Source organism: Leopardus geoffroyi, chromosome E2, assembly GCF_018350155.1.
Source record: "Leopardus geoffroyi isolate Oge1 chromosome E2, O.geoffroyi_Oge1_pat1.0, whole genome shotgun sequence".
Classification (NCBI taxonomy): Eukaryota; Metazoa; Chordata; class Mammalia; order Carnivora; family Felidae; genus Leopardus; species Leopardus geoffroyi.
Window position 1 is genome coordinate 28,696,076 of NC_059335.1, and position 12,479 is coordinate 28,708,554.

The 12,479-nt window shown below is 51.4% G+C and overlaps 1 protein-coding gene across 2 annotated transcripts in view; it reads left to right on the top strand.

Moving 5' to 3' along the window:
• The first annotated feature begins 4,560 nt into the window (after positions 1–4,560).
• The window catches only part of NOD2 (nucleotide binding oligomerization domain containing 2), a 36,709-nt gene continuing 28,790 nt past the window's right edge, over positions 4,561–12,479 (top strand). Inside the window, exons 1-2 of one of the 2 annotated variants that reach the window (XM_045442728.1) lie at positions 4,561–4,660; positions 11,070–11,536. In XM_045442728.1, coding sequence (XP_045298684.1) covers positions 11,078–11,536 — 459 coding nt within the window. In that variant the 5' untranslated portion in view covers positions 4,561–4,660; positions 11,070–11,077. Of the gene's footprint in view, positions 4,661–8,666; positions 9,748–11,069; positions 11,537–12,479 lie in introns of those variants that run through there. The other variant, XM_045442727.1, reaches the window with a different exon arrangement.

Here is a 12,479-nt window from a genome sequence, read left to right on the forward strand (position 1 = left end):
GCCATTTGGTGAAAAGACATTTCCCCCTTAACTTGTCTTGGCATTCTTGTTGAAAGGCAACCTACTTTTGAAATTTAGCCATATATTACGGGGTCTTACCAGGCTAAAAAGCATACCTCTGGAGCATCTTTTAAAAATAAATTTCTAGGGACGCCTGGGTGGCTCAGTCGGTTAAGCGGCCGACTTCGGCTCAGGTCATGATCTCACGGTGTGTGAGTTCGAGCCCCGCGTTGGGCTCTATGCCAACAGCTCAGACCCTGGAGCCCGTTTCAGATTCTGTGTCTCCCTCTCTCTCTGCCCCTCCCCTGTTCATGCTCTGTCTCTCTCTGTCTCAAAAATAAATAAATGTTAAAAAAAAATAAATTTCTATTGATAATATAACACGCGTAAAGGAAAATGCAAATATCATAGGTGTTTAGCTTGATCAGTTTTCACAGAGTATTCACACCCATGTAACCACCACTCAGATAAAAAATTAGAACATTACTAGCACCCTAGAAATCCCCTTTGTCCCCTGTCCTGGTCACAACCTCCAACCTCTTTCCCAGTTGTAACCTCTATCCTGGCTCCTATCACTGACACTTAGTCTTTCCTGCTTTTGAACTTTATACAAATGACATCAGACAGTATTAAGCTTTTGTATCCGGATTCTTTCACCCAACACGATGTTTATGAGACCGTGATTCTTGTGGACTATGGTAGTTCATTCATTTTCCTTGCTTATTAGAATTATGGTGTCATTTTTGGTACACTCACTTGACAAATATTTATTGCATTTCGGGTCCCGTTCTAGACCCTGGGATAAGACAGGAGCCAAGACAGGTTTCTGCTGCCTTGGAGCTTGTGTTCTTTGGGGTGAGAGACTGACATCAAAGACAATAAATAAGGAAATATATACAGTACGTGGTATACAGATAAGTGCACTCTAGAAAAATACAAAATAAAATAGGGAAAAGGATGCCGGCCGGGGGAGGGGCACAGTTGTACATTGGATGGTCAGGGAAGGCCTCACTGAGAAAGTCCCATTTAAATTAAAAAATTTTTTCTTTAAATGTTTTATTTATTTCTGAGAGACAGAGACTGAACGTGGTGAGGGAGGGGCAGAGAGAGAGGGATACCCAGAATCCAAAGCAGGCTCCAGGCTCTGAGCTGTCAGCACAGCGCCTGACAAGGGGCTTGAACTCACAAGCAGTTGAGATCATGACCCGTGTCGAAGTCAGTCGCTTAACTGACTGAACCACCCAGGCGCCCTCTCTGAACATTTTTTTTAACGTTTATTTACTGTTCAGAGAGACAGAGTGCGAATGGGGGAGGGGAAGACAGAGACATGGAATCTGAAGCAGGCTCCACGCTCTGAGCTGTCAGCATAGAGCCCGACCCAGGGCCCCAACTCACGGACCGTGAGATCATGACCTGAGCCGAAGTCGGACGCTCAACTGACTGAACCACCCAGGTGCCCCCGTAAGTTTCATTTAAGCAAAGGCCAATGGATAAAGAAATTGTGGTTTGTATACACTATGGAATACTACATGGCAAGGAGAAAGAATGAAATATGGCCTTTTGTAGCAACGTGGATGGAACTGGAGAGTGTTATGCTAAGTGAAATAAGTCATACAGAGAAAGACAGATACCATATGTTTTCACTCTTATGTGGATCCTGAGAAACTTAACAGAAGACCATGGGGGAGGGGAAGGGAAAAAAAAAAAAAAAAGAGGTTGGAGAGGGAGGGAGCCAAAACATAAGAGACTCCTAAAAACTGAGAACAAACTGAGGGTTGATGGGGGGTGGGAGGGAGAGGAGGGTGGTTGATGGGTATTGAGGAGGGCACCTGTTGGGATGAGCACTGGGTGTTGTATGGAAACCAATTTGACAATAAATTTCATATTTAAAAAAAAATTAAAAATAGAAATAAAAATAAAAAAATAAGCAGGGGCGCCTGGGTGGCGCAGTCGGTTAAGCGTCCGACTTCAGCCAGGTCACGATCTCGCGGTCCGTGGGTTCGAGCCCCGCGTCGGGCTCTGGGCTGATGGCTCAGAGCCTGGAGCCTGTTTCCGATTCTGTGTCTCCCTCTCTCTCTGCCCCTCCCCCGTTCATGCTCTGTCTCTCTCTGTCCAAAAAATAAATAAAAACGTTGAGAAAAAAAAATTAAAAAAAAAAAAATAAGCAAAGGCCTGAAAGAGGTAAAGGAGGGAGCCATGTAGATTTCTAGAGGAAAAGCATTCCAGGTGGAAGGAATAGCAAATGCAAAGGCTGCAGGCCTTGCATATTCCAGGAACAGCCAGGAGACCAGTGTGGTCAGTGCAGCATGAATGAGGGGATAGCTTGGAGAGGGCACTGGGTGCAAACAGCATTTGTAAGGGCCTCCTGGCTCTTACTCTGAAATGGGCCTCATTGCGGGGGTTTTAGCAGAGAAGTGATATAATTGGACTCTTTAAAAAAATTTTTATTTATTTTTTTATTTTTTTTTTTTAACAGACTTGCTGCTGTTGCCGTGTTGAAGACTGTAGCCGGAAAATCATGGAGAAAGGCTGGGAGCTGTTGCCATATCCCAGGTGAGACACGATGGTGATTTGGACCTGGGTGGTCATGGTGGATATGGTAAGAAGTGGCTGCATTCTGAATATATTTTGAAGGTCAAGCTGGAAAGTTTGCTCCCAGGTTGGATATGGGGTATGAGAGAAGATGAGTCCGTTCAGTTTTTCTTTTTTTTTTTTTTTTTTTTTTTTTTTTTTTAAGGTAAAGCCTTTTTTTTTTTTTTTTTTTTTTTTTTTAATTTTTTTTTTTTTTCAACGTTTATTTATTCTGGGGACAGAGAGAGACAGAGCATGAACGGGGGAGGGGCAGAGAGAGAGGGAGACACAGAATGGGAAACAGGCTCCAGGCTCTGAGCCATCAGCCCAGAGCCCGACGCGGGGCTCGAACTCACGGACCGCGAGATCGTGACCTGGCTGAAGTCGGACGCTTAACCGACTGCGCCACCCAGGCGCCCCACAGTTTTTCAAGTTCAGTTGCTCTGTCAGTTTTTTCAAGTAATCTGCTATTACGGGGCATTAGGAAGCTTCCAGCTTTTCACTCTTACAGAGAAAATGGTGGCGAACCTTCCTCTAGATAGATCTGTGCCCCATCTGGAATGATTTCCCTGGGGTAGAGGCAGTCTGTCTAATAACTCAGCATTGCAGGTATTTACCTGGAGGCAGTGTGGTCCAGTGGGTAGAGCCACAACTTTGGTGCCAGACGACTTGGGGGCAAATCTTGGTTCTTCTTGTTAGTTAACTTTTCTGTGCCTCAGTTTCTCCCCCTATAAATTGGAAATCATAACCAATACCCGGTAGCTGGGATGACTTGGGTTAATGTGTGTAAAGCCTGGCACACAGTAAGCACCATGTGAATGTCCATTATTTTCTTTTACGTTAAAAAATGTCCAAATACCAGTGTTTTTTTTTTTTTTTTTTTAATTTTTTTTTTCAACGTTTATTTATTTTTGGGACAGAGAGAGACAGAGCATGAACGGGGGAGGGGCAGAGAGAGAGGGAGACACAGAATCGGAAACAGGCTCCAGGCTCTGAGCCATCAGCCCAGAGCCCGACGCGGGGCTTGAACTCCCGGACCGCGAGATCGTGACCTGGCTGAAGTCGGACGCTTAACCGACTGCGCCACCCAGGCGCCCCCAAATACCAGTGTTTTAAAAGGAACATTTATATTAATACCTTCAATGGAAAACCAGTGTCACCTGCTCAGACGACTAGGAAACCATACAATAAAATAAATTTACTATACTGGAAACAACAACAGTACCGTTAAATTCTGGTTAGGTATGGTGGCAGAACCAAGTAGAGCGGGCAGTGTTAGAGAGGCTCAAGCCCCATTAGTACCAAACAGAGCCGGCTTGCCTCACCTGAAACGGAAGGCTGGCAAGACAAAGGAAAAAAGAGGAATTTAAATGCCCTGTCCACGCTCACCTGACAGGTAACCCATCACACTCTGGAAAACTCTTCTGGGACTTCACAATATTAAGGCCTTAGATGACTGTGGACACAAAGGGCGCATACCGGCTGGGACAGCTTTCTTAGCTTTTCCTGCCACAGGATATCTGGGGCGTGTGTGTCTGGAAGGGGCCTTGTCCTGAGAGACTCTCTGGTTCCCTGTTGTAGAAAGTTGGTTCACTGGGCACTTGCGGGGATGAGCACTGGGTGTGACACATAAGTGATGAATCACTAAATTCTACTCCTGAAACCATTATTACACTGTATGTTAACTAACTTGGATTTAAATTAAAACATTTAAAAAAAGGAAAAAAAAAGAAAGAAAGACGGCTCACTCAGTAGGAGACACTTGGCGGGGGTCCCGTTCCTGCCCGCCCACCTGCCCAGTCCCGGTAGAGCTCTGAGCGCTCAGAGGTGGGAGCCAGCGGGAGGGGGGTGGGGGGGCGAGAGCCAGGACCGGAGGGGCGGGGCCCACCGGGCAGGGTGGGTGGGCAGGGTGCAGGGGCAGGGCGTCCGGACTGGAGGGGCGGGGCCCACCGGGTAGGGTGGCTAGGGAGAGTGCGGGGGGTGGGGCACCCGGACCGGAGGGGCGGGGCGAGCGGAACGGGTGTACGAGTCAGAGCTTGGAGTTTTGGGCCAGACCGCGGGGAGGAATTGGGGCGCAGGTGACTGCGCGGTGAGTGTTCCCCGATCCGGCACCTGAGCGCGGGGAGGGGCTGGGCGCCCAGAGTCCGGTCCCTCGGACTCGGACATCTGGCTTCCCAGCCGGGCTCGGGGAGGCCTTGCCCTGGTTTTCCGTTCGGGTGTCCTGGCCTCTAAATAGGAGGTAGAAGGAAAGGGGGCTTCTGGAGGTAGGGGAGCCCCCTGGCGGGCAGTGTCTACAGAGGATAGGGAGGTTTGGGGGGCGTGAGCAGAAGTTCCGGGCCCTGGGCCCAGGAGCCTTTGCTGTCTGGAGAGAAGTTGTGTCTGGCCTTCCTGGTGGGTGTGGAGGGAGAACTTGCAGGATGAGAAGTCCTGAGGCGCAGGGCTGGCCTGGGAATTAGGAGGCCAGATTTCGGGTCTTAAAGGAGGCTACCCTCTCTCCGGGCCTCAGTTTCCCCGTCTTCAGCATGCCTGTGAGGGGGTGGGTGTAGGTGAGAGAGGGCCGGGGTGATCTCTAACCCTGCTTGGGGACTTGAAACTCTTAGGGGAGCCTTCTGCCTCCTCCCCTCCCTTGGTGGGTGTGGAGACCCCTGCTCATCCCCAGCCCTTCCCACCCAGGCCCACACCAGGGCCTGCCCAGCCTTGCAGCCTGTGTGCCTTCCGCCTTCTCCTTTAGTCCTCATGTTGGGGAGCAGCCATCTGGTCCTACTTGCTTTTGAGCAAACTAAAAAGCCTCCCCAAATCTTCTCTGGGAGGGCCTCCCCCAGCTGGACCCCAGGCTGTGTGTCTGCTCTTGGCTTCTTCCCCTCTTTCTGAGCCCTTAGGCTTGTCCCTCTTGTGGCCTCCGTCTCCCCATGGGCTGGTCTTGTCTGCCTGGTCCTGTCCCCTTGATAAACACCAGAGTGACATTTCCATTGCCTCTGCTCTCAGATTCTCTTTGCCAATTTGGGATCTGAGGCTGGGAGGGACCCCTATCTGGCCCAGCCACCTCCCACCGAGTGCAAGATCCCTCTGCTGGGTATGCTCAGTGACAGTGACTTACGAGGCGCCCGTTCAGTGTCCTACAGCTCTTGTTACAATTAGCTAAAATCTATGACTTGCAGATTTCCCCCGCTTGGTTCCACTTCTGCCTCCTGGAACCATGCAGAGTAAATGCATTCTTTTTTATTTTGAAAGAGAGAGAGAGACAGAGAGACAGAGAGACAGAGAGAGACAGTGTGAGTTGGGGAGGGGCAGAGAGCGAGGGAAAGAGAGAATCCCAAGCAGACTCTGCCCTGTCAGCGCAGAGCCCTGTGCGGGGCTTGAATCCATGAACCACGAGATCATGACCTGAGCCGAAATCAAGAGTTGGACACTTAACCAACTAAGCCACCCAGGCGCCCCAGAGTAAATTCATTCTTTTATTCATTCAAATGATCTTTATTGATACACTGGGTAAGACAGTGGGGCTATAGTGGTAAAAAAAAAAAAAAAAAAAAAAAAAAAAAAAATCAGACAAAACTCCCTGCCCTCATGGAGTTGGTATTCTAGAAAGGAGGAGGACAGCAATCAAATAAGCACATACGTGATATATCAGGCGGTGAGAGGTGCTGCGGAGAAAAACAAAGCAGGCACGGGGGATGAGGGCTGGGGTTGGGTATTGCAATTTTATATAGCATAATCAGGGAGGGCCTCCCTGAGGTGGTGACAATTGAGCAAAGCCTTGAAGGAGGTGAAGGGTGAGCTATGTGAATATCTGACAGGAAGGACAGTTAGAGGGAAGAGCACAGAGCATGTGCAAAGGCCCTCAGGTAGAGGCATGCCTGGTGGGAGCAGGTCCAGCTTGTTCTGGGAACAAGGAAGAAGTCTGTGTGGCTGGAGCAGGGTGGGTGAGGTGCCCGTGGGGGATTAGTAGGACATGAGTACAGAGAGCTAAGGGGTGAGGAGGTGGGTGTCTGTTGCATGGGGCCTTGAAGGCCACTGTGAGGACTTTGGTTTTTACTCTGAGTGCATTGGGATCCACTGGAGGACTTTGAAGGCAGGAGTCACCTGCTCTGACTCAGGAGTTAGCAGACTAAGTCAGACTGTAGAGAGGTGAGGGCAGAAAGCGTGGAGTGGGGGGACAGCGAGGGGACCACTGTTGTCATTCTGGGAAGAGGCCCTGGGGGCTTGTACCCATGGTATAGAGGCCGTGGGAAAATACCAGATTTTCCAGTTTGAGGTACAGTTTGAAGGTAGAGTCAGAAAGATCGGGATGGGAGAGAAAGGTAGAGTCAAGGATGGGTTGGAGGTTTTTGGCTGGTGAGTCTGGAAATTTGGCCCTGCTGTCACCCGAGATGGGGGCTGTCTAGGGGATCTGGAGTGTTATGCTTTTTAAGTGTGAGATGCCCATTAGGCAGTCAGATAAGTTTAGTGGGGAGGTTGGAGCCAGAAGGAAAGTTGGGGGCTGGCATTTCAAGCCAGAAGAGCAGGTGAGCTCATTTAGGGAGGGAGACACAACGCTGGGGCTCCCAGCATCAGGAACTAGCCAAGGAGACAGAAGGAGCAGCTGGTAGGATGGGAGGAGAAGTCAGAGTTGGGGGAGTGTTTCAAGGAGAGAGAGAGAGAGAGAGTATTCTGATAGATGCCTTTGCAGAGCTAGCCAGTCCAGAGCTGAGAGCCATTGCAGATGGCCACCAGCAATGACACTGGTGGCCATCTGGGGGGCCCAGGAGGACATGCCCGGAGGGCATGGGAGGGGAGGACTGGAGGAAAGCATGAGGGGCAAGAGACAAGGGCTCCTGCTTTGCAGGGAGTCACAGAATTGGGGTGGGAGCCGGCAGAGGAAGAGAGGGCTCTTATTCTCCTGATGGAGAGACTGCAGTCTGTGTGCAGGAGGGAAATGGTCTCCCAGAGAGAAGATCGGGGAAGGGGGCAGAATACAAGAGGGTTGCAGGAGGGGCAGGGCTGGGTCCAAGGCCCCAGGGAAGGCCTGGGCCCCGCTGAGATAGAGGAGCCAAGGTTCCCTGGGCCTCCCTCCTCTGGCCTGCACGGGCCCAGGGGGCTGAAATTTCAACCCTTAAGCAAATCAGCGGGCTCAGAGGTCTGGAGAAAGTCGGCTGGCTGCGGTCTCAGGAAGGAGGTGTCAGGTCCTGGGCCTGGGCCCTGGGCCGGCGGGTCAGGGGAGGCCCATGTGGGTTGCCCCTTTTACTTGACTCAGTTTCATGCCTCTTTCTTTTCATGGGCCTCACCTTCCTCAAGGAAAGACTGTGTGAAGGACTCCAAACTTGCAGTAACTCGAGTAGAGAAGAAAAGACAGTAGAGATAGATTTAGTTCGTCTCAAGGGGAAGTCTGAACAGGTGATAAGGAGGCAAGAAGCGGGATTTTCGGGACGGTTTTTATGAAATAAGGGTTGACTGGCCATCTGTTTTCTCTTGCTCCCAATTTAAGCTAAAGCAAGAGAAACTTAAGTTGGACATGATGAAGAAATTCCCGAGCTGGCAGCAAGGTCAGGTTTTCCCCCGGATGTTTACAAGGATGTTAGGAGAACAATGCCTGCTCAGAGGCAGGGGTCTGACCAAATTGGTCCTTGGGGATTCCACCTGCTCTGAGGTTTCTGGAAGGAGGCCAGGGAAGAGTTGGGACTTTCCAGCTGCTGGTGGGGGACCAGAGCCCCAACCCTTAGGGCTGGGGCCTGTCTCTCCCTGCAGGTGTCCACAACTCCTTGATATCACCAGTTGGGTGTGTGTGGCTCAAGCATTCTTGGTATGTTTGGGAAGGGCCCCTGCTTGACCCCTTGTGGGTGAGCACAGTTGTGGGTGTGTCTCAGGTCTGGGGGGGGGTCTGTCAGTGCGGGTCATGGTGGACGCACAGGGCTTTCCACCAGAGCCGATGAAAATTACCTACTTCTGCACAGTGGCTTGGCCAGCTCTGGCCTCCAGACCATCCTTTCAGGATTTCCCCGGGAGCTGGGGTCTGTGGGGAAATCTAGACCCGCCGGTCCTGTGTCACTCAGCCTTTGCCTTCGTGCCCAAGGCCTGCCCCCAGGGGACTTGGCCATGCCCACCAAGCCTAATGATCTCTGCAGGGGGAGAGGGTGGCCTAGGCTCTCCCGATGCAGAAGAGTGGGCTGCTGTTCATTCCCACGCATCCTCTGGGTAAGAGGATGTCAGCAAGGAATGTCAGGTCTCCTGTTTTTGATTCCTGGCCTCACACGTACCCGCCAGGCATTGGGTCAGAGGGAGAGCGCCCACCCCATTTCTGGGCTGTTCCCAGAGGGAGGTGGTTCTTTGCCCCAGGTCCTGGACAGGTGTGGCGGCGGGTCTGGCGTTTCCACAGCTGAGAGCCATGCCAGGGCCAAGCCCAGACCTCTTCCTACCTGTCCTGTTCTCTCCTTTCCCCGCGTCCCATCTCTACCCTCCTGACTCCTCTGCTTGGCAGTGGACACAGGGCGGAGGCCTGCTTGTCCAGAGAGATCTATTTCAGTTCCTGACTTACAGCAGCCGCTGCACTGGGGATGCCCTCGCAAGTTGCCAGACCTGCAGGTAACCTTGCTGCCTCAGTTTCCTCATGTGGCCAGCCCAAGGATTTCCATCCTAAGTGTTGGCAGCAGTCTGGGTTGGAGACGTCTCCTGTCCCTTCCTTTGGCTGGCATATGTGGACCGGCGTAGAATGTTCCAGCCCCTCCCCTTCCTCGGTGGAGTTTTGATTCATAAGCATTCCCCCCACCGTCCCCCACGCCTCCCCGGGGCTCAGCCCTGTGCCAAGCTTATGGATGCCAGGATGAGTAAGACCCAGGCTTCTGCTTGGGCCAAGAAGGACGGGAGACACATAAACAGTAACGAGGAAAGTTGCAAAATCTCTAGGCACCTTGGCATCTGCTCCCTTGAGTATCTCAGAATGTCTCTGTTTTGTAAAAACAAGGAGGTGTTGCCCTTCCTTTTCCCTTTCCCTTTCCCTTTCACTTTCTCTGGGCACTGTACCAGTCCGCGTCCCTGGTCCCTGTGACAGTCGCACAATGGAGCCCGCTGAGAGATTTTCTCTGCTGCTTGGGGACCCTCCCAGGGCTTGGAGCTCAGAGAAATCTCTTCCCCTCAGATTCCCAGAACCCAGAGTCTGAAGGCGGAGCCCAGAGCAAGCCACTGACAGAGGCATGACAGCATGTAATGTGTGGTGCGGCGGCGGGAGTGAAAGGGAAGGGAGGGCCTGGGGGCAGTTGGGAAGGAGGCGGTGGTAAGTGGGGTCCGTGCTCTCCTAGGCTTTGAAATGACTTAGTTTGCGCTATGATTTTTGCTTCACCTGGGGCTAAGGTTTTTTTTTTTTTTTTTAATGTTTATTTATTTTTTAGAGAGAAAGAGAGACAGAGTGCTAGTGGGGGAGGGGCAGAGAGCGAGGGGGACACAGAATCTGAAGCAGACTCCAGGCTCCGAGCTGTCAGCACAGAGCCCGACGCGGGGCTTGAACTTATCATAAATGGTGTGAGATAATGACCTGAGCTGAAGTCGGACACTTAAGCAACTGAGCCACCCAGGTGCCCCTGAGATTTTTTTTTAAGCTTATTTATTTTGAAAGAGACAGACAGACAGACAGAGTAAGCATGCATGCGTGAGCAGGGGAGGGGCAGAGAGAGAGGGAGTCCCGAGCAGGCTCCGCTCTGTCAGCACAGAGCTCGATGCCAGGCTTGAACTCACGAACCCATGAGATCATGACCTGAGCCGAAATCGAGTAGGACATTTAACCGACTGAGCCACCCAGGTGTCCCTGGGTTGGGATCTTGATAGCAGTATTCTGTTCTGTCCCTTGGAATCGCAGTGGGTTACCTACCAGGCATGGGCTCGGGCCCCTGTGTGGAACCCAAATATGGAGGGGATTGAAGGCATGCTTTCTGGAATTGCACTGCTTACGTTCAAACCCCAGCTCCACCTCATCTGTCTGTGAATTCTTGTATAAGTCACTTGGCCTTCCCGTGCCTCAATTTCTTCGTCTGTAAAATGGGGCCGACATAGCATCTACTTCAGAGTGCTGACGAATTCACATGTGAAAGCATTTAGTATGGTGCCAGCATTTTGCCTGTGCTTAGTAGCTATTAGCTGTCATTGGAGAGAGTGCTGCTGTCCGCCTGAATCCAGCCGGCAGGGCATAGCCCTCTCCTAAGATCTCAAAGAGTGTTCATTTCCAGGTCCCTTGGGGACATTGCTCATAATATCAGCGCAAGCCTTACTAAACTTCTTAAGGCAAGGAGGAAGTGCAGATGTGGAAACCAGGGGTCTTGATTTAATGCTTCGAACCCTCTGTGGGACCTTGGACCAATTTCGTGCCTTCTCTGGGCCCCAGTCTGTACATCTGTATAATGGAGAGTGTGGACTGGGTGATATCCGAGTAGATCCGTGGCCTCTCCGGACTTGGGGTGGGACCGACTTGCCCCCTCCACTGCCCCCTGCCTGCCTCCAGAGGAGTCCTATGCTGATCTCATTCTCCTTCCCAGGTTATGAGATGTGCACACAGGAGGCTCTCCAGGCGCAGAGGAGCCAGCTGGTGGGGCTGCTGGTCTCGGGGTCCCTGGAGGGCTTCGAGAGCATCCTGGACTGGCTGCTTTCCTGGGAAGTCCTCTCCTGGGAAGACTACGAGGGCCTCAGCCTCCTGGGCCAGCCCCTCTCCCAGTTGGCCAGGCGCCTCCTGGACACTGTCTGGAAGAAGGGTGCTTGGGGCTGTGAACAGCTCATCGCAGCTGTCCGGGAGGCCCAGACCGGCTGTCAGGCTCCGGAGCTTTCCTGCCGCTGGGATCCCCACTCACCCCACCCAGCGCATGACCTGCAGAGTCACCGGCCCGCCATCGTCAGGAGACTCTACAGCCACGTGGAGGGTGTGCTGGACCTGGCACAGGAGCGGGGTTTCATCAGCCGGTATGAATGTGATGAAATCAGGCTGCCTGTTTTCACGTCATCCCAGCGGGTAAGGCACTTCCGTTTTGGGCGATCAGAATTCATAGGAAAAGAGTGTTTAGTCACCGAGACTAAGTTGCCTTTGTGGAGTCAGCCCTCTGGGGAGAAAGGTGATGGGATGCTCCCTAACAAGGCAGCCAGGCAGGTAAAAGTTGTTCGGGGCCTGCTTTGTGCGACTTTGGGCTTCTCTCTGGGGACTGTCCATCCTTAATCTCCCCTGTCTCCTTTCCTCATCTGTAAAGCATCAGTGAAGCTCTCGGGAGAAGTCACTGAGTTCATCTGCATGATGCTTAGAATGGTTTCTAGCAGATTCACTGCTCGTTTCCATTGGCCGCTCTCAGCTCTGTTCTCAATGCTATTCTGTACTCGTATGCTTTTTGGCTCTCTTGAGTTAACAGCTCAACAGATCATGAAAATTCGTTGGATTGTATCTGTATTTAATAATTTTTACGTTGCACTTAGTACATCATTTAACTTCATAGTTAATTGTTAATTATTAGTAAGAGCCTGCTATGGACTAATGTAGCCTAAATGTCCACGTTGGATTTCTGATACGGACTTGCATTGGCTCGTGGACCTTCAGAGCTGGGGTGCAACTCCCTCCGAGGATGCCATTCCACGAGACCAGGAAAGTGTCTTGGAAACTCTCTAACACTTTTCCCCAGACAGTGACCCTCAGGGCTCTTGTGGTACAGATGGAACAGTAGCTGACATCCCATTTTATATATTGGAAAATTGATGCCCAGAAAAGGGGTTTGGTGGCATGAGAGTGCCCTGTTGGACCGAGTACCTTGACTCGTTTGTTCATGGTTAATCTATTCATTCATTTATTTGGCCAGAATATAGGTAGATGCCTACTATGTGCCAGATTCTTGAATCTTATTGGGCTCGATAAGCAGGCACTCAATAAATACTTGTTGATGAAGCACATCAGCTAAATTGCAGCATTAGGA